This window comes from Lontra canadensis, unplaced genomic scaffold (assembly GCF_010015895.1).
Source record: "Lontra canadensis isolate GAN:19392208 unplaced genomic scaffold, GSC_riverotter_1.0 scaffold3, whole genome shotgun sequence".
In the NCBI taxonomy this organism is placed as follows: Eukaryota; Metazoa; Chordata; class Mammalia; order Carnivora; family Mustelidae; genus Lontra; species Lontra canadensis.
In genome coordinates, this window is record NW_022630997.1 from 44,231,933 (window position 1) to 44,257,775 (window position 25,843).

A 25,843-nucleotide genomic window follows, 5' to 3' on the forward strand; every position below is an offset into this window, starting at 1 on the left:
GGCTGGAGCACCAACAGCCATCTGGGACTGTGAAGTGACCTTGACCATGGAAGCCCTACATGGTGGAGCAATGAGGTTCCTGACCACATGGAACATTATACCAGCATTCGGCTGGCCCCTCCAGACTTGAACATGAGAGAAAAATGAGCTTCCATCTCTTTTACCACTGCTTTTGGGGGAGTTTTCTGGAAGAGCTGAACTTACTGCTATCAGAGCCACCTTTTCAAATCCCTGGAGTCATGAACTCTGGGTTCTTAGGTTCCCCACTTGCATCTGCTGCCCAAGTTAAACAGTAAGCAGGCCGCAGGCTGCACTGCATAAAACATGTGTCATGACTGAGGTCTGTCTACTGCGCTCCACACAATGCACTGGTTTGCATCCACATTCACAGCAGGCTGTAAACCATCCTGGAACGGAACACCCAAGTACCGTCGCCCCATCCAGCTGTTCCCTACTCTCAGGACACACGCGCCCTTACCAGGATGTCCGAACCCGCAGGTTCCTCCCCCGAGGCTGGGCTGGAGCAGTTGCGGAGCTTGAATACCCAGTACTCCTTGGCAGTGATGAAGAAGTTCCACGGCAGGAGGCCGCCGATGCCCAAGCTGAAGAAGATGATGTAGGCCCCGTGGAAGCGGTCCTCGGGCCTCTGCAGGCCGGGCGGGGGGCGGTCAAGCAGTTTCTCAAGCAGTGCTTCCTGGTCTGTGCGGAGGGAGCTGCTTGCCGTTCTGTAGGTGGAGTTCGAACTGTGATGGAAGTCATCCTCGGAGGCCATGGCCATGACTGGAGCAGAGAGACACAGAGACAGGGCAGGCGATCAGAAGCTTAGGCTGGGCCTAGCTAGGGACTCAGCTGGCCCCACAGAGCTGACTCTGCCCCCACCATGGGTCACCAAAGCAAGGTTAGAGGGCTTCAGGTTTAAGGATCGGGGAGAAAGACAGGATACCAGAACTGTAAGTGACCAGAGCATCCGTCCCGTCCCCGGGCAGGGTGACATAGGTAGCAAACACGCTGTGGGGTGGCCGAAAGTAGGCCACATGGCACAGTGGGACCTCTAGCTATCGATCCAGAAGGGTAAACCCGAGCTCAAGGCCTTCAAATGTCTATGGAGCCATAAAAAAAGGAATTAGGACCCTTGACAGGCAAAGCATGTTCTCCAAACTCTTTTCAAATTTATGTGAAAAAATTAAGGAGCAGGAAGGTGCGCAGAATATGTAATTATTTGTGCAAAAAAGCAGGCAGGGCTGGGGTGGGTGGGGGGAGAATATCCTCTGGAAGGACACACGGGAAATTTCAGAGTTGTCGCCCCAGGGAGGGAGGCTGGGGACAAGGAGGAAGGAGGCTGGGGGTAACGGGGAGGGAGGAGTCTTCCCTGCCTCCTCTTCTGTGCCTTCTGAATTCTGAACTATGTGAAGGTGTTACGTGTTGAGAAATAAAATTATAAATAAAAATAAAGGCATTCCAATGAAATTACATTTAAAAAACCACTAAAACCATGGTGTCTAGAGCTGCCTTCAGAAGCTGGTTTGAGAGATCCAAGAGTCCACTCCCTCATTTAATTTTCGGGAAGCAGAGGTCTGAAGAGCAGAAGGTCACAAACCAGGTCCATGGCCAAGCCTGGGTGTGTAGTTCCTGCCCGGGTCGCCACCTCTGTCCCTCACATCCCACCAGGAGACAACCACTCCCAATCTGTGACAGCACCTTAAACTAACTGAAATTTTAGGTTGCTAGGAACTACTGCCTACCTGACCTTGGGCAAGTCACCCTGCTTCTGAGCCTCAATTTCCCCATCTGTAAACCCAGGGAGGCCTTTTTATGATGATTATGTAACTGAAACTGGCTGGCAGTGCTTGGCCCATGGTAGCAGCTGCTGCATGAACGTCAGTGTCTTCCCTGCCATCCTGGGTTTGTCACCTGGCTGGCTGGCTGGCTGCTGAATTTGACTACAAGTAGCATGCCTGTTTCCACGCTCTATGTGGCACCTAGGACATGGTGGCAGCGTGATAAATGAGCAGTACTTCCATTGAGCTGAGGAGGGGACATTGTAGTCTTTCCTGCAATAGATTTTCCCCAGTTCATCCAGAAATCAACGTGGCTCCCATCGGAGGCTGACCCTTAACTCACAGTATCCAGCCCTCCTTCCCTGGGGAGATGGGAACACCCCGTCACAAAGGCACAGAGCCTTCTCTGTTATCTCAGGAGAGCCTCGCAACATTCCCTGGAATTAAGCAGGACAGGAATTAGTGCCTCCTTTTTTCAGAGGCAAAGAATGAAGCCTTGAAGGCAGTTGATTTGCCCCACATTCAAACAGTTAAGAATTCCCAATAGCTAAAATAAATTCTGGTGTTCACACAATGCCAAGGTCCGTGCCTCGCACTTGAGCCTGACAATAGCACAACATGATAGGTACTACCCTAAGACTCATTTCCCAGATGAAGAGTGAGGCTCAGAAAGGTTCAGTCATTGGGCCAAGGTCATACAGCAGCCAAATGGCAAGGACAAGGTTATATAGCCAAGCAGTCCAGGCCCACCCAGCAGAGGAGGCTGGCTGGCAATGGGAACCCATGTCTGCTGGCTCCAAGTATAGACCTCCTTCTAGAAGACCTCATGGACAGTGAGCTGTGAGCAGAGGCGAAGAGGATGCAGGGCACCCTCACCAGTATTTGCTGAATGAATGGGCTCTGTCTGGGCCGTCAGCATATGCTCTCCCTTGGAGCATGTACCCCCGAGCGGGCAGGGAAGAGGCTGTTGGACGCCTGAACATCCCGCCAGCAAGTCTATCTTCCAGCTCCCCTGGCTGAGCAGCAGGTGGTCTTTCCTAGCCTTGCTGCACAGGAAGTCCAGCTCTAGCAAACTACCCAGTGTGGGCACACACACAGTGTGCCTGCCCAGGTGCACACACACACACATTTTTCAATTAGTGTTTAGAAATGTAAAAACTACGACCCATGTAAGACAACAGGCAGAGAACGAGTGGTTCTTTCCAGATGCTCCAGCCACAGGGGTGGGGGCAGGGGCCCGCAGCGGGGTCACTCCAGCTCACTCTCATCTCCAGGCATGTATTTGTCCAGGACCATTCAGCCTTGACTGAGCTTCTGAAGAAGGAGCCAGAAATTTTCTCTAACGTGGGTCACAGGCCAGGGCACTGAAGTGAGCAAAGTCTTATTACTCTTTATAAAAGCTAGCTGCTGGCGTTTGGATTAAAAAGAAAGAAAGGAAAAAGAAAGCTAAGGAAGAGCCCTGGTGTCACCAGCGTGGGCTGGCCACTGCCTGCTGTGTACCCCTCAGTCACCTGCAGGAGTTGGCCAGGCTTGGCGGAGCTCCCTTCCTGGGTGACTTGTGGGAAGGGGCAGCACCCCCACAAAGAAACAGAAATGTGTGGTGTCCCTCCCTGCTTCAGACCACCATCTGGAACTGGGGGCTGGTTCCCCAGAGGCTTCTGACTCTGGCTAAGTCGATGTCCCCCACTGTGCCTCGATTTCCTCATCTGTGAAATGAGGATGGGGAGCTGGTGATGCTAAGCCACGGTAAAGGATAGCTGGGGAACACAGGGTGCCACCCAGACAGCATGGCAGTATGGCCTTTGGGGTTGGAGGTATCCCCAGCCTCACACTCCCCCAATCTGAACTAGGAGTCAGCCACCCTCTGGATACTCTGGGCTGACTGGCCCATATCCAGGCCCCCCACAACCAGGCAGTGAGGTCCCGTGTCAGGAAATCCATGAGGAGGAGGAAGAGGAGGGGAGAGAATCTGGGGGAGAAAAAGCATAGCGACCCAGAAAGGGAAAAATTAGCCGGGGGTGGCGGGGGGAGCCAGGAGTTAGAGGGGGGGTTGATGGGGAAAGATACAGAGAGAGGTCAGAGGGGCCGCAGTGGAGGGGCTGAACTGCACCCACCCCCCGACACCCTGCCCGGTTCCCGTGGAGCAGCCCCCAGAAGGGCTCTTCGGGGGAAGCCGCCAAAGTGCGAGACTAGGAGGCGGCCGGGAGCCTGAAGAGCCGGCCAGGCAGGGGTCAGGTCCGCGCCCGACCTCCGGCCCGCACTTACTGTCGCCGCCACGCCGCCGCCGCCGCTGCCTCCCCGGCCGCCGCGGCCACTGCGAGTCCGGGCTCGGAGGGGCCGCAGGCCGAGCTCCGCCTCCCGGCCCGGCCCCGCCCCGCCCCGGCCCCGCCCTGGCCCCGCCCCGCCCCGCAGACGCTTCCGGGTTTGCAAACCCTTCCAAGCAGACGTCCCCCCACGCACGCGGAGCACCTGCGGGCCTGCGCGCATTGCACAGGTAGACCGGGCGAGGCGCCCGCAGCCCCGTGCGACGTCCGCGCTGGCCTCCCGGCTGCTGCGCGTGCTCCTTCTCCCCCGGGGGGCCGGCCCCTGTGGTCTCCAGTGCCTGTGCCCCGGGACCCAGAAGAGCTCGCCTCGCCCCCAGACCCCTGCAGAGAGTCCCCTCTAACTGCTGCCCATCACTCCTCCCCATCCTCCTGCCGGCCCAGCCACCAAGCTTTGGCGCTTAGTGTCCAAGCCTCCCATGTGCCAGGCTAGCGCCATGACGCTTTTCCTTGCCAGTGCCTTCTGGAGGCATGTTGTCTGGCTGAGGCAGAGGGCAAGCCTGGCGGGCGGTGGTCGGGAGGGGAACAGGTCCTCAGGACCGTCCTGCCAGGTCCTCTCCCAGCCCCCAGACCTTCGTGTCCGAGTGGTAGGCCAAGGCGGCCACCTTTACCCGACCCTCTTCCTTTCTCTGCCATGCCCTTCACCTCCATCTGCCATGCTCTTTACCCTTCGCATGCCTGAGGCACAGGGGTGCAAGTACGCCTCTTTCACAGAAGGGGGAAGACTGGGCTTACCCGAAACCACGATGGAGCTGGGGGTCTAAAATCCCTGCTCACATTCGATGCCCACCTCCAAAGGGTGCTCAGTGCTGGGTGCCCTTGGGACAAGGTGAGGCAGGCTCAGAACACCGTGCTTTCTTCATTAAACAGACCTACCGCAGTGAGGACCCGTGATATCGTGATATAAATATATATTTGGTGGGTGGTGCCTGGGTGGCTCAGTTGGTTAACCTGGGACTCTTGGTTTCAGCTCAGGTGTGATCTCAAGGTCCAGCCAGGCATCCACCTCTGCACTCAGCGGGAAGTCTGCTTGAGAGTCTTAACCCCTTCCTCCCCTCTGCTCCTCCCCCCTTCCCACATGCTCTCTCTTTAAAATAAATAAAAATCTTGAATACACACACACACACACACACACACATGCATATATATGTGTATGTATATATATATATATATATATATATATATATACACACACATGCTTGCATATATATATATGTATGCATGTATACATTTGGTGTTAAAGAAAGAAAACTGCAGGCCCCAAATGAGTGAGTTCCCAAACTGGGGATTAATTCCCAAACTAAATGCAGTTTCAACCTCCCCCAGAAATGTGGCTTTAACTGGTCAGTCAGGAAATATTTCTTTCTAGCAACACCAATAAATCTGTCACCCGGGGTCCTGTCCCTCCCACCCTATGCCCAACAAAAAATAAGGCAATCCACATGATAAGATACCTTGTTTTTCCCCTAGCAAACAACCTCCATGGGAGAGATCCCTTTTTTTCCCCTAAAAATTTTCTTGCCCCCACCCTCCATTTATAAAAATCTCCCATTTTGTACAATGCCTCGGAGTGCCGCTCTGCTGCTGTCCAGTCCGAAAAATCATTTAATAAAGCCAATTAGATCCTCAAATTCACTTGGTTGAATTTTGTTATTAACATCGACCTGTGGCCAGTTCTGGACATGAGAGCTTCTGAAACTCTTGGAATTTCCTGGGTAATAGGGGTGATAGTGATGTGGTTTTGGAATATAGGTAAGGTTCGGTGGGGTGAAGTTCAGGGCCAATGACCAAGAAAGAATTCTTGAGACATCTTTGGAGCAAAATGGTGGTTTATTAAAGCATCGGGACAGGACCCGTGGGCAGAAAGAGCTGCTGCCCTGGGTCCTGAGGAGTGGCTGATTATAGAATCTGGGTTTGGGGGAAGTAAAGAAAATGTTTCAAAAGAACTTTCACATGTTAAAGAGGACCGACTTACAGGACACCAGATACCAGAAGTCATGCCTTTGTCAAGTTAATGTTGCCTCCCATCCCCAGCAAGGTATGAACATTAAGATAGTTGATAGATCCCTGTACAAATGTCACACATGTCCCACCCAGGAGTGGAGGAAGGGGGGAGGTTACAGGGTGTCGGTGTATGCTTTGTCTTCAACTAGCCTTCTGCTCCCTCATCACTAGGAGCAGTTGGTTTGTTTGTTCGTTTGTTTGTTTATAACAAGCCCCTTTGGACCACGCCAGGGTTTATGCTAATCAGATGACTCTTGCCGGGCCCCAAGATAGCTTCTGGGTGGGGTCAGATTGTTCCAGAGGAAGCAACCACGGATCTAGAGGTTGGGATTTTCAGGACCATGCCCCCCTCTAGGGAGAAGAGGACCTGAAGATTAATTTAATCACAATGACTACCCAGTTCGTTAATCATGCCTCTGTGCCTCCATAGAAACCCCTAAATGATGGGGTTCAGAGAGCTTCTGAGTTGGGGAACATGTCCACTTGTTTAGGGGATGGTGCACCACAACTCCATGGGGACAGAAGCTCCTTTGCTGGGGACCTTGGACCCTGTTCATCTGTATACTTTATAATAAACCAACCATAGTACATTGTTTTTCTGAATTCTGTGTGCCCTTTTAGCAAATTATTGAAACTGAAGGTGGGGTGTCGTAGTAGGAACCCCTGACCTTGTAGCCAAGTCGGACAGCAGTTTGGATACCCTGGGCAGCCCATGTGTGCGACTGGCGTCTGAAGTTTGGACAGCGTTACAGGACTAATGTCAGCTCCCCGTAGTTGTGTCAGAATTGAACTGAACTGCAGGACACCGGAGAGAGGGAGGATTGGTGGTTGGTGGGGAAAGACCCCACACATTTGGCGTCAGAAGTGTTGAGAGTGAAGACTGTGCAGAGGTGCAAAGGTATGGAGGGCTGAGGTCTTGTTTTGGAGGAGTTTGGACCCTTCCTTGGGGAGGCAGGCCAGCGTGAGAACCCCTGCAGGGGTGTGCACGGTGCTGTGGGGGCATCGGCAGGCAGGTGCCGGGAGTCAGCAATGACTGGCCACCTGGCCACCCTCCCTGGGGCCTCACATCCTGGTTAGCCCTATTCCACAGGGCAGAAGTCCCAGGCTCATAAAGTGAAGTATTTGGCCCAAGGTCATAGGATGGTGGAGACTGTATTTGCCACCCCCCGACTCCAGTCTGTCTGACTCTGAAGGTGGTACCTATTTCCTCCTCCTCCTCCTCCTTCTTCTTCTTCTTCTCCTCCTCCTCCTCCTCCTCCTCCTCCTCCTCCTCCTTCTTCTTCTTCTTCTTCTTTTTAAGATTTTATTCATTTATTTGACAGACAGAGATCACAAGTAGGCAGAGAGAAAGGCAGAGAGAGAGGTGGAGGCAGGCTCCCCGCTGAGCAGAGAGCCCGATGGATGTGGGGCTTGATCCCAGGACCCGATCGCAGGACCCTGAGACCATGACCTGAGCCAAAGGCAGAGGCTTTAACCCACTGAGCCACCCAGACACTCCGGTGCCCATTTTCTGCTCCACCATCTGTGCCTCCTAAGGGCCTAGGACAGGGTAAGAAGTGGGATGACGGGAAAAGGTTGTGAGGCGTCCTAATCTGGCGGGGGCCAGTGGCATGGGTATTAAAGAACTCACCAAGGCAGAACGAAGGAGATAGAAGGTGATTGACTACACTGCAAGGAAGCAGCAGGCAGGACAGTAGAGGAGAGACTGTCTGCTAGGGGGCAGTGGTGGTGGGAAGTGAGGAGGTGTGGGAACTATAGAATTTTCCCCTTTACGGTACCTGTGCCCAGTTGTAAGTAGCCCATCGGTCAGCTAGGGCCTCTGGCTTTTTCCAGGTGGGTCACGTTTGCAGTCAGCTGGGAGGTCACTGTAGGCCCTTCTAGCCCACTCAGGTTTCCATTGCTCAAGCCTGTGGCCTAGGAGTGGCCTCTATAAAGGGTTTCTTGGGAGGGGTAACTTTGGAACTGAGTCTTCAGTATGCTTGTGGCCCCTGGAGGACAGCAGGGAGGACCTTCCAGAAGGAGCAGAAGGCTGAAGCGAAGGCAGAGGGGGAGAGCCATGTCGATGGAAGGAGGGATGCGGCGAGGCTCTGAGAAAGGGCCGGGACTGGGATGGCCCTGAGAACCCGACTGGGGGCATGGTCTTACCACCCTGCAGGCCAGGGCATTGCATTCCACGGAACTGCATTCCACAAGGGGTTTGCAGGAGAGGAGAACAGGCCCCACCCGGGGTAGAGGGGTGACCGTGGTGATCTCTGATCACAGGCAGGGCAATTGGACTAGAGGCTGGGGCCACCTGGCTTCAGTATCTGACTGGCTTGTCCAGCCTAAGAAAGAAAACAGATCCACATTTGCAAGGTTTGCATTTAGCCTCTTAACCTTTTATGTTTTGAACCGTCCTGGCCCCCAACCCTGCCTCCCTAACCCAGGTTCAGGCAGTTTGAAACACCCAGCCCAGGACACCTGGACTGTACCCGAAAGGTGGGGAAGGGGTGGGTGGAAGGAGGGAGTTGTTGGGGGGCGGTGGCTGGAACACCATTTTGGAGGATTTGGAGCCCCTGTGTGGCTGCTGGGGGAAAGGCAGAAGACTTGTGAATCTCCTTTTGCTGAGCAAGCTGGTATGTGCGATGTGCAGATCGGGACGGGCAGCCGGATTTCCCTAGGACGCTCCGATCCTGTAGACTTTAAGTACAGCTGACAAAATAGGCACTGTCCATGGTGAAATGACAAAAAACAATGACAAAAAAGGCTGAAGACCTTCCCAGATGCTGTCCCTGATGGGGAGGGGAGCAGTTCAGTGTCCCTCTTGCTGCATTTGGCCTCCCAGGGCAGGGCGAATGTTTTTGAGGGATCCAGACATGGAGCAATTCCAGCAGAGAGTGGGGGTCCAATAAGCAGGACTGATGCCTGGCAAGGAAGGAGGGGCTCTTCACAGAGCTCTGCACTGGCTGTCCCCCCACCGCCTCTCTCCTGCGGGGACCACTTACTCTTACTCGAGTGTAATGTACAACTCCAGGGGGTAGGTACGCTAGTTAGCTTCATTTCGCCTAGGGGCTCAGAGAGGTTAGTATCTTGCTCAGAGTCACACAGCTACTAAGTGGCCAAGACTCAAATCGACACCTTAGCGCCTCCAGAGCCCTGTCAGGGGACATCATCCAAGGGGGTGGTCACAGAAGCTCGTCGGCTTACCCAGTGCCTGCTGACCTGTAGGCGGTCCAGCAGCAGAAGAACCTACGTATTCACACAGCTAGCTAGTTGCCAAGGACGTCAGCCAGGCAGCTGCCAGGGCCTCCAGGCACAGGGTTGGCAGGCCACCTTGTGACCGCACTCTGTCACTGCAGTGCACACGGGCTGGCTGGCTCCGTGAGGCTGCGCTTCCTGCCATCTGGGGCTTCCGGCACCCCCAGCGCCCTCCAGCAGGGCACGTGGGTAGGGGAGACAAGGACTCATCTGTAACAGCTGAGCTGAACCGTCTGCTCTCACCTCATCAGTTCAAATCCACCCTCCGACTCTAACCACCTCGCCTTCTGTGTCCCACGGCTGCCTTTGGGAAAGTTCCGCACTTCCTGGAGATTTCTGCCCTTGACCCCTCCGTTTCCCCTCCATGCCTCAGACATCTTGTCCTCCACCCTGACTCCGCTTAGCTCCCACGGCCCATTACTGCAGTAGCGTCTTAGCAGTGCCCCAAACTCCCATGTCCCCCTCTCCTAGGGGCCCCGCTGGCCAACCCTGGAAGCACCTGCCTACATCTGAGCAGATGAGCCTCACCTGAGAAAGTCCCCAGCTGGCAAGCGACTGCGCTCCGAATTCATGGTTACCAGCCCGAGCTGGGCCTCCAGACTCCAGCAGGCCCACAGAGCATCTTAGCTCCCTAAGAACTCCCTAAGAACTATGGCCAGCTTCCTCCTCTGATTGCTTCAAACCCCTGGACACACCCCAACCCTATACGATCTTGCCTCCTGCCTCCTGGGAGGGACATCCTCATTTCTCAACACCAAATCTGCTCCCATGATTTTTTTGGGTTTTCTCTCTCCAGTTACAGCAGAGCAGGAGAGCAGTGTGACCCCCCTCCATCCTAGGGAAGGGATGGGATCTGGAGCCAGAAGGAGATCAGGCCTCCCAATTATTCGCGGCTCTCTGCCTCCCCCAAACTGTGAGGTCAGCCCCCCTATAGTTCCCCCATGGGAGTCGAAGGGACAGAGGCAGGCCACCAGGACCTGGAAGGAGCACACAAGGGCTTGTGGGGGAAGCATGAGATCGGTTTCCCCAGTGATTGTGAGGGTAAAAATAGCCCCTACTGTGAAAATAAGTAAGCAGTTAATAAATTCCATTTATTACTATTCTCTTAGTAAGTAACAAGTAACATACTTGTTCACCATCTATGGAGGTAGTCAAGGGCACCCAGAGAAGCCCAAGTCTGGGCTATTGTGGAGGGAATTCTGGCATCAGGTGAAACACAGGAGATGGTGGCCGAGGACCCCCACCCCCTGATCCTAAGCGTCAGTGAAATGGATCCCTGTGAAGCCCTGCGGTTCTTGGGGACAGCCTCTGCCCACTGAAACCTCCTTGGTAATCCTGATATTTACTGGTCTGAACCCTGGGCATCTGTCCCTGGTGACCTGGGGATAGGGGAATTGGGGGGACCCCAGGGGCTCAGCTAAACCCTGCCCTGGGATTCATCGGGCAGTGGGGAAACTCCTGGGGAGAAGAGGGGCTGAGGCCACCACCCCGCGGAGGGATGCAGGAGGGGTGCCAAGGCAGGCACCAGTGTCCCTCAGATGCTACCTGGCAAAGGGGCGTGCAGGTGGGGGTTTCTTGGTGGTCTTAGAGAGGGCCACAGAGTCAGGACAAGACCAGTGAACAAACCCTGCACCCACTGTGCTGTGCCCATCTGTGTATCAGATCAATAAATACTGATCGAATGTCCACATATCCCAGACCCTGTCCCTGGGGAAGCTTGCTAGACTGAGGAGCTGGGGTGGGCAAGTTCAAGCCACTTCAAGGAGGCCTGGGCATGGTCAGGCCCTGACGGCTGCTGGAACAGGACAGATGCACCGGTGCCCCCTCCCCAGGATTACCCCCATCTCCTGGGTCAGGGTCGCTGAGACGTCACCAACTCCCACTCCCACATGCATACACACACCCAGAGAGGGCCCCGAGACCATTTAGGCACCCACGGCAGACAGAGGCCTTGACATCTGGCCCATTTCCTGCTAGTGGGACATCAGCGTCTTCTTAGCCAAAAGTTTCGTAAAAGAAAGTTGCTGCAAACTTTGGCCCAAAGCATCTCCCCCAAAATGCACAGCTGAGAAACTACGGCTCAGGGAAACTGACCCCCTTGTTTTAAAGTATCACTGTTCCAGGGGCGCTACTGTGAAGCATCTGCCTTGGCTCGGGTCATGATCCCGATGTCCTGGGATCAAGTCCCTCATTGGGCTCCTTGCTCAGTGGGGAGTCTGCTTCTCCCTCTTCCTCTGCCCTCCACCCTGCTTGTGTTCCCCCCACCTCTCTCTAATAAATAAATAAAATCTTTAAAATACCACTGTCCCAGAAAGTGTTTCTCAGTGTCCAGCTCAGTCAGTGGCCTCTGTGAGCACCCACTGGTGGGCCAAGCCCCCTTGTCCACGGGTGTCTCTGTCTCCCAGTTAGGGCCCTGGTTCTGAGGGTAGTGTGTGCCACCTCGCCCCTGTGCCCAGGCAGGACTGACTGACAGACACAGCGTTTTTGATGAGCCGTGGAACCCCACCCCCTGCCCTGCCAGCTTGTGTCTAGAAAGATCAAGACTGGGGAACCCCTCATCTCGAGCTCCTCCTGTTCCTGAAACGCTGAATCCAGGGCAGGGATTGGGGTAGAAACGGCTTCCTGTTGAGGACAGTTACCCCGATTCTCCAGGACCAAGGGCTAGGAAGGCAGGGCTCTTGGTGTGGGATGCCTGTGCCCAGTGCTGAGTGACAGGTTGGATGGCAGCTTTTCCCATGTAGGGCTGAGGCAGGGGGCAGGGAGGGAAGAAGGTGCCTGGCTGCTGGCAGCAAAGAGAGGCTGGTGGAGGCTGTGAAGGGAAGGGGCAGGGAGAGCAGGCAGCCGCAGCACCCCCCCCCCCCACCCTGCCCCGTGGCCTATACCAGGCGCTCCAAGGGCTTTAGTTAAATGGGACGCTGGAGTTCCAAGAAGAATGGGTTGAGCCTTAGCAACCAAAATGAGGGAGAGAGACCATCTTAATGACAGCCAGGGAGGGAAAAGTTAGGGACCTCCACAGGGACATCATTAAGGGAACGTGTTATCCTATGGGAAACACAGTGTTGGCAAAATGAATTTCCAAACAGTTATTGGAAAAATAAAACTATTTCATGTTTATACCTTGAGGGGTTGAGACTCTTGGATCAGATCCATTATATTTAAATATTTACATGTACAAATATATGTTTGTATTTGCATAGATCTATCCTGAGAGGATATATGAAAAAAAATGAACTAATTGTGTCTGGGTTGGGGGCACTGGGGATAGGGAGGGAGCAGGGGAAGGGCGTGAGACAGGAGAAGGAGGAGCTTTGACTTCTCAACCTATTCTATTGTTCCTTAAACATTTTTTTTTAGCCCTGGGCATGTATCCTATTTTGAATGAACAGGGGCAAGAGTTTTGACAAATTTGCTAAGTGGAACTGAATGAGGTCTTCCTGCATGTGATCTCCAGCTGAGGCTGGGGTTGGAAAGGGCGTTTTTATGCCCCCTCCCCCAGTGGCGGAGGGGGGCAGCTGGTGGCCTGAAGCCCGTGGGTTGTGCCAGCTTTGTCACATCACTGCCCTACTCTAGGGCACCTCCTTGGGCCGCCGCTTGGTTATAGGATGGGAACAAGCCCATCTTCAGCCAGCTTCTGTTTTTCCTCAACCACCCCAGGGACTGTGACAGAGGAGGGCGTACCAGGTAGAGCTCTCAGGCCCCTGCCTAGAAACAGGACCCCAAATTACAGAACTACAGCAGCCAGAGGGAACTCATAGACCGGCAGGTCTAAGGCCCACATTTCATGGGTAGGGAAACTGAGGCCCAGAGAGGGACAGTGACCCTCATAGCTTCAGAACTAGAACCCAGGTCCCAGCTCCTCAGGCCAGAACCCTTTACACCCAGCAAGGGGCAGGTGGCAAGAAGAGGCTCTTCTGCTCAGGCAGAGGGTGAGGGATTTAAATAGATACCCTTGTTTCCTGGGGGGACCCTAGAAGATCTGCCTGCTTGTGGGGGCTCCTTGTAGAAAATAACCATCCCCCACCTGACTCTGTCTACCCCTTCCCTGCATGGCTGCACCAACACAGGCTATACCTCCCTTCCCTTTCTACCCACATGCACACCTGCAGACGAATGCAAATGCTCCAGGTATATGGGATTTCTGGGAAATGACAACGGTCTGAGCAGTGGGCCTGTGGGCATGCATGTGCGAGTGCATGCCAACGATCCTGCCTGACCCGCTGGGCAGTAAGCTCCCAGAGGACCTAGCCTACATGAGCTCCCTACCTGTTGTGGGACAGCCAGCCGACACCTGGCATACACCCCAGAGCCTCAGCTTCCTGAAAGAGCTTGCAGGGCCTTTAGGAATCTCATACCTCAGAACAAGGGAAGGTTAAAAGGGAAGGTTAAAAAGTCCATGGCCAAATACACTGGGGGCACACTGTATTAATATGAAGAGACCCGCTTCTTCTTGTGGGACTTCTCAGGGCCTTTCGTTTGCTGACCAACACTGTGAGCCTCCACTCATGAGACCAGAGGGTACTTCCATCCCAAACTTCAGAGATCCACCACGAAGCAGGCTCTGCAAAGCTGGAAAATGTTGGGACTAGACTCAGCTCATAGGGAGGCCTGACAACCAGCCATATGGTCTCTTTGTGCAAAGCAGAAAAAAACCCCACCCCTTCAAGATGCTTCCATCTGTGGGAAAATTAACACCAATATGTTTTTATTAGAACAGGACCTTTACTGCCATCTGCTGGAAACATAGTAAATACACAGATCTACAGTCTCTGGTGATGGCATCATTCTCCCCTTTAGATACTTAGAAACGATATTCTTGTCCAGTGTGTCACCTGCCCAACCATGCATAGCAGCCCTGGGTCCAAAGTCACGTGATCCCAGCCCATCTGTCAATCCCTTTCTGCATGCCCCCTCATGTTCCAGGCGAGTGTTCTAAACTGACTGTGAGCCTCCGCCCTTCTGCATTTCTTGTAGACAGAAAGAGATGCTGGGGGCCTCATGGCCGTCTATCACCACCTATCACCTAGCCCACAGCAGGCTCAAATGACTGACCCCTGAACATATTCTGTAAGTGCTTATGCACTGAGGGTGCCGACCAGGGAGCAGGGATTGAGATCCAGATCCGGCACAGGCTCTACCTTGCTATGTGACCACAGAGAAGTCCTCATCTCTCTCTAGGCCTGTGTTCCCTTCTGTAAAATGAAGTCATTGAGCTTGATTGTTTCTAGGAGCTTAGAGAGCTCTGACAGTGAGCCCCCGATCCCAAATCCACGGAATTTTGAGAAAAGCAGGAAGGTCATCCCAACTGCTAATAGAAAGACAGTCAAGAAGACAATAGAATACAACTGGATTTTTTTTATTAGACTAGGAAATATAATTTATTTTGTAAAAATTAATTTTGTTACAATAGGAATGCTAAACGTTATGTACAGGTTGAAGTTTACAGAATAAACAGCGGCGGGATCGGGCCATCCCCTCGGCCCTATGTCCCCGGGACACAGAAACATGGCCATGGCCCAGGCAGGGGGTCCAGCCCTTTTGCTCCCCCACAGGGCTGCTCCCTGAACCCAAACCCTTGATCACCCTCCCTCAGAGGGCATACTAAGGGACCCGGCTCAGCTGCCTGGATGCTGGGGAAAGGGGCCCAGAGGGTCCTGGGTTGTCCAGGAGACAGAGAGGCCCCCACACCCTCAGGAGGATCCCGGTCTCTGCGAGAGAAGGCAGAGGAGAGGCACGTAGAAGATACACCGACTGACCCTGTGGACTCAGAGAGGTCACACACGCGCACCCAGGCGGGGACACGTTCCTGGGGGGGGGCACACACACACACACACACGCATGCATGTGCAAGCACACCCCAGCGATGAGAGAGACACCAACACAGACTCGAGGCCCCTGCGAGCCCTCAGGGGCTCCTGATCTGACGCTTGTGGTGCACCGGGGTCATGTGGGGCAACCACTTAGGTCTGAATAAGAGGAGAAGCCTGATCCTTCCCTAATGCGGGTCGTGTGGGGATGTGGCCACAGCAGCCTCAGCAGAGGACTGATGGATGGAACCCGTGAACCCTTTCCAGGCGTTTCTTATAAAGCTGGACAGTTTGAACCCTCCCAGGAGGCTCCAGCTGATTGGTTCTGTGCTCCAGGCCCTGGTACACAGTTTCTGGAAATCAGCTGAGAAATGGCATGTGAGGGGCTGGCCTTGGCCTCCTCCACCGAGAGCTCCCACCCTGGGTGCTGAGCAGGCAGGGCGGGGAGGAGGGGCATTGCAGACCTCGGCCAACCTCCACCCACTAGGGTTCCCACTAGAACCCTAGAGCGACCATGTGTCAGAACCTAAAGGGAGTCAGATGGCAGCTGAAGGTATGAAAAGAAGATGAGGCCCAGAGAGGGCAGTCCTATGACTGAGGTCACACAGCAGTTTAATGGCACAGCTGGAGTTTCAGGGCTGGTCTTTGGCCTCCAGGCTGCCCAGGAGGGGCATTTTAGAGCCGGACAGGGCACTGCGAACGCTCCTTGTGGCACTGGTCAGCCTGCTGTCAAGGCCTCGTGTCACACAGGCCTGAGCAGCTCAGGCTAGGAGGCATCGGGGACACGGAGCCCACAAGGGATGGTCACCCTTGGCAGGGGAGGCTCTTTGCCTTCGGGGCAACACCACACAGGCACTGGGGTCAAGAGCTGTCGACCTGGCCCCTTCAGCAGCCCTGACAGATGAAATCCTCTCTCAAACCAAGCAGGCCTCTGTCTGCCCATGGCTCAGCTACCCCCCAAGACAGTCCGTAGGTGCTGAAAACCCCCATAAAGCCCAGAGCCCACGGCAGGGAAGAGTAGACTGGGGATACCCACTGGGGCTGGAGCTCTCAAACCTGCTTTCCTCCCAGGAGACCAGGACTTCAAAGGCCAGGATATGCTCGGGCTGGTCCCAGCAGCTGCTCATGGACCTGCTCGGGCAAGCCCTGGGGTCGAGGCCCGCCCAGAGCAGTTGGGGAGGGGAGCTGGCACTGGCTTTGCCCTGGGGGCCGAGGAGGAGAGAGAGGCCCATGATGAGGCCTCTGTGCCAGTTGTAAGAGCCTGGTCCTCGCCCTTGTCAGCCAGTCACAAAGGGACCTAGATTGGATGGCCCCTTGGAGCACCCCGGGGCAGGTTGGCAAGGGACTGACAGCCTCCCCCCCATTCTGGCAACTCTGCCATTCAAAGCTCGCTTCAAGACACCCCAGACTGCAGAGGGAGGCTGAGAACAGGGCTGAGCGAAGGGCCTGCAGAGGTCAGAGCTGGAAAACAGCCCTCCCCAGGGCCTCCTCCACTGGGGTGGGGGTGGTGCGTAGAGCAACGCTGGGCGCCCACCTCCCTGCCTCCCGGCCTACTGGGCTGACAGCTGACAGGTTCTTCAAAGCCACACTGCGGGCCCGGAAGCTCAGGCTTCTGTGGCTACAAGCCCTCTGACCCATCCCTTCTGTTTTATAGATGAACTTCCTCAGCCAGCTGAGGCTGGGGAAGGACAATTTTTGGAGTCCTGGGCATCAGCGGCATGCCAGTGTGCTCCCGCCCCCCCGAGTCTAGAGCCAGTTGGGTGGAGGGGTGACCTGGCTGGTCCCACCCCAGGGTGAAGGAGAGAAGTGTCTCTAGGAGGCTCTACCTCCCGCTGCCTCATTTCTGGGCCCCACCCCTTCTCCAGGAGCCAATAGACAGGGACACTGGAAACACTGTCCCTGGCTCACAGCTGGCCCTGCCTGCCCACACTTTCCATCCCAGGCCCTCTTAATCCAGACTCCCCCAGAGCCCAGGGAGCCTGTGGGGCATCTGCCTGGGGAGGTGGGTGGGCAGGAGGACCCCCCCCACCCGTAGCATCTAAATGCTATAGATTTAGCATCTGCTTAAGATTTTAGAGGGAAATACGGTACCATGGCTAAAACCCCATTTGACCCTGTACAACTGGGGAAACGGAGGCCTTGTAGGAGTTAGTCTAAGACGGAATATTTAGCAGCAAGGTGTGCCCTGTTCTGTCTCTCTCTCCCTGAAAATCTCTCTCTCACACACGCACACACACGCACACACGCTCACTCCTGGCCAGAACCACGAGCAAGCCCACACGCGTCCACACTCAAGAAGAGTTTTCTATTTTTTTGTGTGAGTTGTTTTTCATTTTCTTTTTCTTTTTTTTTCTTAAAAAGGACTTATCCAAATATCTGGATAATAAATCATGTGCGTTTCCTAAGAAACTGGGTTTTTCTTTTCCCTTGTGGTTTTGGTGTTGCTCTTTTTCTTCTTGGAGCCTGACTAGTGGTCTGAAGTTTCTTTCTTCCTTTCCTTTCCCTTTTTGCTTTGGACAGGAGAAAGCAGTTCATGTGAATTGTACTTGACTCTTCAAAGAGGAAAATGGTGTGAAAGGAGAAGAGGGCTCAGGGGGGAGGGAGAAACCAGGAACCGAGGGAGAAACTGAAGGACGAAACGAAGACAAACTCGACCCAGAGCTCCCGGGGTGGCAGTGGCAGGTGGGGTGGAAGGAGTGGGGAAGGCCACCTCCTGGCCACCCCCCCAGCTGCCTCCAGAGGCCTCACGGTGGTTCCTGCACAGAGTTCCTGCACAAAGGGACAGCAGGGGGTGGAGAAGGAGCACTGGGGTCCTCAGGACAACAGAGTACATGGATTTGCTAAGGCTGGTCGCGGTCTGGAGTCGGGCGAGGGGAGGAGGAGGGGACGACTCTGGCTGTGAGCCAGGGGGCAGCAGAGGCCTCACCAGCGCCTCTCAAGAGGCTGCCCCAGGTCTCCCTGTGCCCACCTCCTGCCTGCCCTCCCAGCCCACAGTTCCGGAGCCGCTCAGCAGTCCCCATCAGTGGCCATGGCCACCAGCATCTCACTCTTGCCCATCTCTTCCAAGGCACTCGCCAGGCTGTTGAGGTCCCCGTCGTCCTGCTGCAGAGCTTCCCAGAGGTCCAGGATCACACCTGTGGGGCTCGCTTTGGTGGCAAAGTAGTTCAGGTACCTGGTGGAGGAAAGGAGAAGGCCATTGGGCTCCCCGGCACCTACCTGAAGCTTGGAAATGGAGAGAGCACCGGGAGGTGGGAAGACTCTGCCATCCCACAGTCCTGGGTCTGACCCCTAACCCTTCTGCTGGGGGTCTGTGTGGCCCTGGGCAAGCCACTATTCCTCTCTGAGCCTCAGTCTCCTTCTCTCTAAAATGGAAACTGTCCTGCTCATCATGTCTCACTCCTGTGAGTACTACCACTGAAAGACACTGGCCCCAGGAGAGTCTATCCAGACCTAGCCTTCCTTTCTTTGCTCGTCCCACACCCATTCCCTGCTTGTCTTGTCCCCCACACTCTCCCGAGAGCAGGAACAAAGCCTCAGATGCTCTGCAAAGCCCGTTTCCAGTAAGGTGTCTTGTACACGGCATCTGCTCAGTGCAGGTGTATTAAAGGGTCTCTCAGTAAGTATAATGCAATAATAAGGACGATTGTTGCCATTGTATTTATCCAGAAGAGCTCTTTAAGTTCTCCAGAAGGGCTTTGACACCAAAATATACTCTGTCACTGAGCAAACATTTCCAGAACACCTGCTCTGTCCTGGGCAGGGGGGTGCAGATGGTGATCACACTTGGTGTCCTATCTTGCCCGGATTCTCACAGGCCAGCACCCAGAGCTGGCACTCTTCAAGGCTTTAGCACACCCGAGCTGAGCTCCTACTACCATGGATGGAAGGCTCTAGAGCCTGGCCCACCTATGCCTTGGGGACAAAGGGAGGCTGCGCTGGGGGGACCTGGCCCAACACCCACCGGTCCATGGAGAGCTTCTGTGCCAAAAGACGCCAGTCGTTGCCCCGTGAGTTGGGGGCGTCCAGGCTGTTGCAGATCTTTTGGCGGATGGACAGTGGAATCTTGAAGGCATATGGCCCCAGCTGGGTGGTGACAGTGCTGCCAGGGGCAGAGCAGAAGGTGTCCAGGGAGCCGGCAGGTGTCTGGAAGGGTGGGGGTGCAAGGTGAGAGGGGCAGAGTCCCCCCACACCCATGCACACCACTGTCATCTGTCCCTCCAAACTTCCTGCCCGGAGACTGGGAGCTCACGGAGCTTCCGGTCACTCCCAGCGCTCTGGGCAGGCTCCAGCTGCTCAGTTGAAGTCCCCCTCCCCTGGGAGTTGCCAAGGGACACAGAGCTGCATGCCCAGCACCCAGCCCTCCGGGCACACCATGCTCATGCACTGGGCCCAGGGTTAAAGCATTGCATCATGATTACAAAGCCACAAGGAGCCTCAGCCATGGTCTAATCCATCCAGAGCCACTTTTACACATGTGGAAATGAAGTCTAGAAAGGGGAAGGGACTTGCCCAGGGTCAAATGTCAAGTCAGGGGCAGAGCAGGGTCTCAGCCCATAGCCAGTGCTCTTGACACTGAGCTGCAAGGAGGTTCTAGCACTATTGTCCAGGGTGGCCTGGGTTTTGTTAACCTCAGTCTGGATTCACAGTGGGGGAGGACCACAGGCCGGGGCCAAGTGCTGACTGGATCCGAGGTGGATGGTCTCTGTCCTCCCTAAGACCCGCTTTCTAATTTAGTGAGGTGTTTAGTGATTAACCTCTAGGGAGGTAATCTGTGTTGCCAAGCACAGCACTGGCCGCTCAGTAGGTGGCAGCTCTGAGCAAAAGACTCCCAGGTCCCCGCTCAGTTTTGGGAGGTGAAGGAAACCCGTCTTTACAGGAGACACCACTCCCCACCCAGCTGAGGAGGGGAGCACGGGGATCACGCTGCACCCCCGGCCCCACAGGGTGTCTGGCCTGTGGCCTCACCTCGGCCAGTGTGGTGTGCAGCTGGAAGATCTGGCCTTCCCCTTCCACCTGCCGCACACAGATCTTGCAGCTGAGCTCCGTGGAGGCCGGGCTGTGCCTCTCCAGGGTGAAGGTGCTGTGCAGGGCCTTCTGGCTGCCACTCCAGATGTGATAGAAGGGGATCTCCTGAGGGAGGGGCGGCAGGGTCAAGGATGGGAGGCTAGCCTGCCCTGCCTGCAGGGAACGGGAGGCAGAGGCCAGTAACGAGGCCAGGGTCGGGGAGCACGGGGACTTTTCAGGAGCCATGCAGGGCTCTCCCTCCGGATGGGGAAGAAGAGCCGGCCAAGGGCCCCTCAGCTGAGAAAGGGAGCATACGAGGGAGAAGGCCCTGGTGTGGATGCGTGAGTCTGTGTGTGGGTACGTGGGCACCTGCGCACGTATGTGTGGGCTGGAAGCCTTGCCCACTTAATGGTGTTGCACAGATGGGTGCAGGCGTGGGGAGGGGACTATTCGAGATTCCTTTGCATGGTCTGCCAGACACGAGCACTCTTAGAGACGGTAGTGCGCGATGGGGTGGGCACCGAGCGTGGGGCTGTGCCTCAGGATGACCGGGAGCGTGGAGTGGGGTGGGCGGGAGATAGAGACAGGGCGGGGGGAGGCATGGGGGAGCACTGGTCTTCCCTGGGCAGCCCCTCACATGCTCCCCCTCCCCAGCTTCATTCCCCGCAGCCCTCTGGACCAGCGCTCACCTGGTACTTGGCCAGCAGCTTGCTTCTCCAGTGGGCGTGGGGGATGTCATGCAGAGACAGGCGCAGGTTGTGATAACTGTCTTTAAACAGCAGGGGTTTGGGCTCCTCCACCAGATAGCCACCCAGCGTCCGCTCCAGCTCCAGCACCTCCTGTGGGCCGGCAGGCAAGGGGAAGGGGGAGCCCGTCACCCTCGGCCAATGGGCTCTTCCTGCTGCAAGCTGGGGGTCTGGGGACACAGGCGGGCCGTGGGAGCCGGGCTACAGGACCAAGGGCAGGGACCCATCGAAGCACGGGCCTGGGCATTTGGTAAGCGCTCAGAGAAGACACACCGTGTGAACAGACGGATGAATGGACAGATAGTGGGACAGATGGGTAAGTGACTGGACTTAGAGATGACTGGACAGATATATGGATGATAGATAAATAAAGGGACGCATAAGTACAGACAGACAGATGGACGTGCAGACGGATATACAGATGGATGGGTATATAAACAGAAGGACAAATGGAAGGAAAGATGAATAGATGCTTGGTGATGGCTGCACCGACACATGGACTGCTGAGTGAATGAGTATACAGATAGACGGGAAGCAAGCTGGATGGATGATGGATGGGTGGACAAATGGATGGACGGACAGATAGGGACCGAAGAGATAAGGAATGCCATCAAACAAAAATGTGGCAGCTTCCCTCCTGACCTTCCCTCCATTCTCCAACCAAAGCTGGACCCCGGCCAGTGCCCCCATCCTGAGGGATGCAGGCCACAAGAGCATTGGCCAGAGCCTCCAACCCATTTTGGGCCTTCTGGAATTTCAGACCAGCCTGGTGTGGTAGAAGACGCTCACTCTCCCATGAGGCCTTTCCGCCTATGCTGCCTTAGTCCCTGACTGGAGTTTGGGACAAGTCGCAAGCGACTGGGAGACAGGAGCTGGAGGAGACCACACACCATGGGTAGGGGGAGGCCTGGAGCTACAGAAAAGGGACTAGAGGCTTTGCAGAGGGATGGAAGGAAGGCAGAGGTTTACATGGGGCTCAGGGGCTGTGTTCTTAGAGTGTTAGGATGAGCCTGAGGTCCTAGGAACTCGGGGGAGGACTGGGGAGGCAATGGGCAGGGACTTGGAGGCTGGGATGGGGGAAGGGTGCTAAAACACACCTGCCACCATCAGGCTCTATGTGCCCAAATCTGACCCTTTCACCTCTCTGATATCTCCGCCCAAACCACTGGCACCTGCCACAACCCCTCCCTCATTCAGGGGCACTGTCTGTCCTTTTGCATATACTTAGAACCTGGCTGTCAGCCCTGACCCCCCCCTCTGCCCCTCATCCCATCAGTCACTGGGTTCTATCTATTCTACTAACACAGTAGCCAACCCCCTGTCCTCGATGCTGTCCTTGCCTGATGTCCAGGGCCCAGGTGAAGCTTTCAACTGGCCTCCCTGCCTCTTGGCCACCCACTCCCGCAGCATAGCTCAGGGGCTTTCAAAGGAGTGCCTGTGTACAGGTGTCCACTGCCCCTATGCCCCTGCCCACCGGATAGATCCCAAATTCCTGAACATAGATCCCAAGGCTATTGGGGAGCTGAGCCCCGCCCTCCTCTCCAGCCCCATCTCCCTCCCTCCGTCACATACGCACAGCCCCTGCAGGCTTCGGTCACACGGAACGACATACCTGCCTTTGCATTCGCGGCTTTGCCTACTGGAAGGCACTTCAGCCTTCTCTGCCTGGCACCTCCACTTGGCTTTCAGAGCAGAGGTCTAAGGCTAACTGTGCCGTGAAGCCCTCTCAGACCCTCCCCTTCCCAGGCGGATGCTCCCCTCGCCCTCTTTCAGGGAGCCCCCTCTCTGTCTCCCCCTCCTCTAGCCTGGAGCTTGGTGAGGGCAGAACTGTGCCTGATTCCTCTCTGTATCTCGGGGTGTGACGCCATTTCAATGTCTGAGTAACGAATGACGGGTTTATGAGGCTGATGGTGGAAGAGGGGTACCACGATTCTGGGGCAGGGGATACAGGAAGGCACGAGGCAGCTGGCCGGACGGGGCTGACGCACGCACAGTGTGCCAGTGCTGGGCCTTACCTTCAGGGCTACGGGTGTGTCCTCCAGGCAATAGACCCTGAGGCTGTACTCCAGGGAGGTGCAGAGGGCGGGGGCGAAGATGGCCAGCTGGAGCCGCTTGACTGCCGAGCGGGAGTACGACTCGCCCGTGAAGACGTAGGTGCCCAGCTGGTCCAGCAGGATGTGGCAGGACCTGGCCTCCAGCTGGCAGTAGCAGGGGGTGTTCAGTGTCTCCTCGTCCAGAGTCACCACCTCCTGCAGGGTGAGGCACACAGGTCACAGTCAAGGCCATGGAGAGGTCCACCAAGGCGGGGCCAGCAGCAAAGCGTCTTTCTTTCAGCTTCGGAGGCCTCCTAGAGCAGGTTCAGAAGGCCGACCCGGCCTCCCAGCCTCGGCTCCTCACCTCCCAGTGGCCTTGGTGGGCCTGGGTCTTGAGCTGGAAGATCCAGTCGCCGGCGCTGACTTCCGCACAGTGGGGTACGGTAAGGATGACGGGGCGGCACAGCAGGAGGCCCGTGGGCCCACAGGTCACCGAGGGGCTCAGTACTGTCTGGGTCCCTTCTGAAAGCGGGCTGGGGAGATGGCAAAGGGCAGGGCGGAGGCAGTGAGGGGAGGCCGGAAGGTCAGCAAGGGCTGGGACTGGTGTGGGGCTCCTGCCTCTGCCCTGGCTCCTGGGAAGCTGAAGGCACATCTCCACCCCTTGGGGCTCCCGGAGGTCATGGGTCAAGGAGAGACAAAAGGATGGCATATGCCTTAAGATTGTTCTCAGATTTTTGTTGTTCAGGCAAAATTCTCACACTCATATCTCTGTTCTCGTTTTCAAAGGCTCTGTACTCTTAGGATGCTTTGAACAAGTGTTGCTCAACTGCCCTCTGGAAAGGGGCTAGCAGTCTAGGCTGCCGTCAGCATGCACGGGGTGGGGGGGAGTCCCCACACTTTTGTCAATATGAAGCTTTTATCGCATGAAAAAAATCTGTAAATTCAAAAAGCAAAAAACCCCTACTATCTCATGGCTGAATCACAATTTCTCAGACTACAAATTATGCTGAACGTTTTTTCATAATCTACTGGAGTGTGTGTGTGTGTGTGTGTGTGTGTGTGTGAGGGTGTGTGCATCAAAGAGACTATGTGCCAATCACTTCATATCCTCTGACCCTTCTTGCAGTGAAATGTTCAAAACCTCTTTACATAGTAAGGATATTAACCTTTTGTCATAATGTAGCTACTCTGTCAATTGTCTTTCAGTTTCGTGATTTGTGGTGCTGATTTTTATGATATAAATGTAGAGATAATAAGGTCTGTCAATGTCTTCCTTGGAGGACTACCTCTGGCTTTAGGATCAGGTGCAGAGTGGGGGATGGTGGTATCTGAACCCAGGGTGGACAGGTAGGAGGGAGAGGAAGAGGAAGAAGAAGAGGAGGAGGGCAGCCCAGGCCAGAACTGAGGTCTCTCTACTCACAGGGTGTTCTCTGCCTTGTTGATAAGGAGGTACATCTCATAGAACTTGCCCTGGGGGATGGCTCCATTGGGCACCAGCAGGCTGACTCCTAGGGGGAGAGGGAGGTCAGCAGGGAGGAGCTAGATGGAGTCTAAGAGCTTAGAACAGGGGTGGGGGAGTAGCTCTTTGCTTAGGTCAAGGGGAGAAAGCCATCTCCTGAAATCCAGGTGGTCAACGAAGAGGTGGAGAGAACAGCTCTGGGGATTAGGTACAAGGACAGCCCAGGCCACTGACAGCAGGGGGGTTTTCTGATAACATGGGGGCCCCTGGCATTATGACAGGGTACAAAGATGGCAAAGACTCAAAGTCAGAAGGCCCCAATGACAGCTCCAGCCCCAGACCCATGTCACACTGGGAAACTATCAGCTGATGGCTTTGCAGCCTGAGATGGGCAGCTCTGCCCTTCTAGTATTGCTCTGTAGGTCTGGGGAACTACGAAGAGCTATTCTCTCCCACTTAAAAGATGAGGTTTACAGAGTGGCTACTCCAAGGTTCCCCTGCGTTAGTGGGTCAGAGAAAGGTCTGGATCCCATGTCTTCTCTTTCATAGTCCCTTCTTCCCCCTGGGCCTCATGTTTCCAATCTGAGGAATGGGATCAGGGAAGTCCTATTTTCTATTGGTGGAAGGGGCTGCTGGAGGGATGCCTAGAGGGGACATGCTGAGCCTGGGCTGAAAGGCAAGCAGAGCAGGAGCCCACCTGTGCCGGGGATGCTGAGCCTCCCACCCAGGCAGCCAAAAGTGCCACTGACGCTGCTCCCTGGGTCACGGGGCAGGCCCAGGAGCTGCTGGGAGCCGAGGCTGGCAGTGCGTAGGTGCAGCAAGTGGGCATCCCGGGTGAAATCGCCAGGGTATGCGCCGGGCGGCAGGACACCCAGCAAGTCGGCCCCATCCGGCAGGCCTGGCCCAGAGCCGGTGGTGCCGGAGTTGTAGACCTTGATCTTGAGATTGGGCAGGGGGTCCAGCAGGGGTGAGTTGGTCATGGGGATCTTGTCGGCTGAGTCCTGCAGGGCATACATGGGCCCGCGGTAGATGCCGGCACTAGCAGTGAGGTCCGGAGGCGCCGACGGGTGCAGGAGCTGTGGATTGTCTGCAGGGGTTGGGGCTATGATCAGACCTAGCTGTGCCTTACTGCCTTGCTCCCATCCTCTACCCCTGCTGGGGGCCCTCCTCTTGCCAAATCCTACCCAAATGTCCAGCTGCCAAAGGCTCAATTGCCATCCCCTGCAGGAAGCTTTGGGGACCCACTACCCAGGCTACGCCCTCCCTTCTCTGGGTCACTCTGATCTACGCTCATCCAGTTATCTGTAGAGCAAAGTCTATAAAAACTCCGGGAGGGAGAAGGAGCCCCCACTGTGGTCTGGCTGGTCTGGCCGGTCTGGCTGGCTGTCGTGCCTCTCTGGGTGCCCTGGCGGGCATCTGCCACCACCCCTCACCCAGCCCCGATCCCAGATATCCCC

The 25,843-nt window shown here is 55.6% G+C and overlaps 2 protein-coding genes across 3 annotated transcripts in view; both read right to left on the reverse strand.

Moving 5' to 3' along the window:
- The window catches only part of SLC29A3 (solute carrier family 29 member 3), a 38,837-nt gene extending 34,757 nt beyond the window's left edge, over window positions 1-4,080 (reverse strand). Inside the window, exons 1-2 of the mRNA XM_032841064.1 lie at window positions 4,044-4,080; window positions 479-780 (exon numbers count right to left, since the gene is read on the reverse strand). Coding sequence (XP_032696955.1) covers window positions 479-778 — 300 coding nt within the window. The 5' untranslated portion in view covers window positions 779-780; window positions 4,044-4,080. The remainder of the gene's footprint in view (window positions 1-478; window positions 781-4,043) is intronic.
- Window positions 4,081-17,926: 13,846 nt separating this feature from the next.
- The window catches only part of UNC5B (unc-5 netrin receptor B), a 77,737-nt gene continuing 69,820 nt past the window's right edge, over window positions 17,927-25,843 (reverse strand). For both annotated transcript variants that reach the window (XM_032841076.1, XM_032841073.1), the window contains 8 exons: window positions 25,084-25,473; window positions 24,348-24,435; window positions 23,292-23,460; window positions 22,910-23,143; window positions 20,838-20,987; window positions 20,110-20,274; window positions 19,106-19,287; window positions 17,927-18,316 (listed from right to left, as the gene is read on the reverse strand). In XM_032841076.1, the coding sequence (XP_032696967.1) occupies window positions 18,151-18,316; window positions 19,106-19,287; window positions 20,110-20,274; window positions 20,838-20,987; window positions 22,910-23,143; window positions 23,292-23,460; window positions 24,348-24,435; window positions 25,084-25,473 (1,544 nt within the window). In that variant the 3' untranslated portion in view covers window positions 17,927-18,150. The remainder of the gene's footprint in view (window positions 18,317-19,105; window positions 19,288-20,109; window positions 20,275-20,837; window positions 20,988-22,909; window positions 23,144-23,291; window positions 23,461-24,347; window positions 24,436-25,083; window positions 25,474-25,843) is intronic.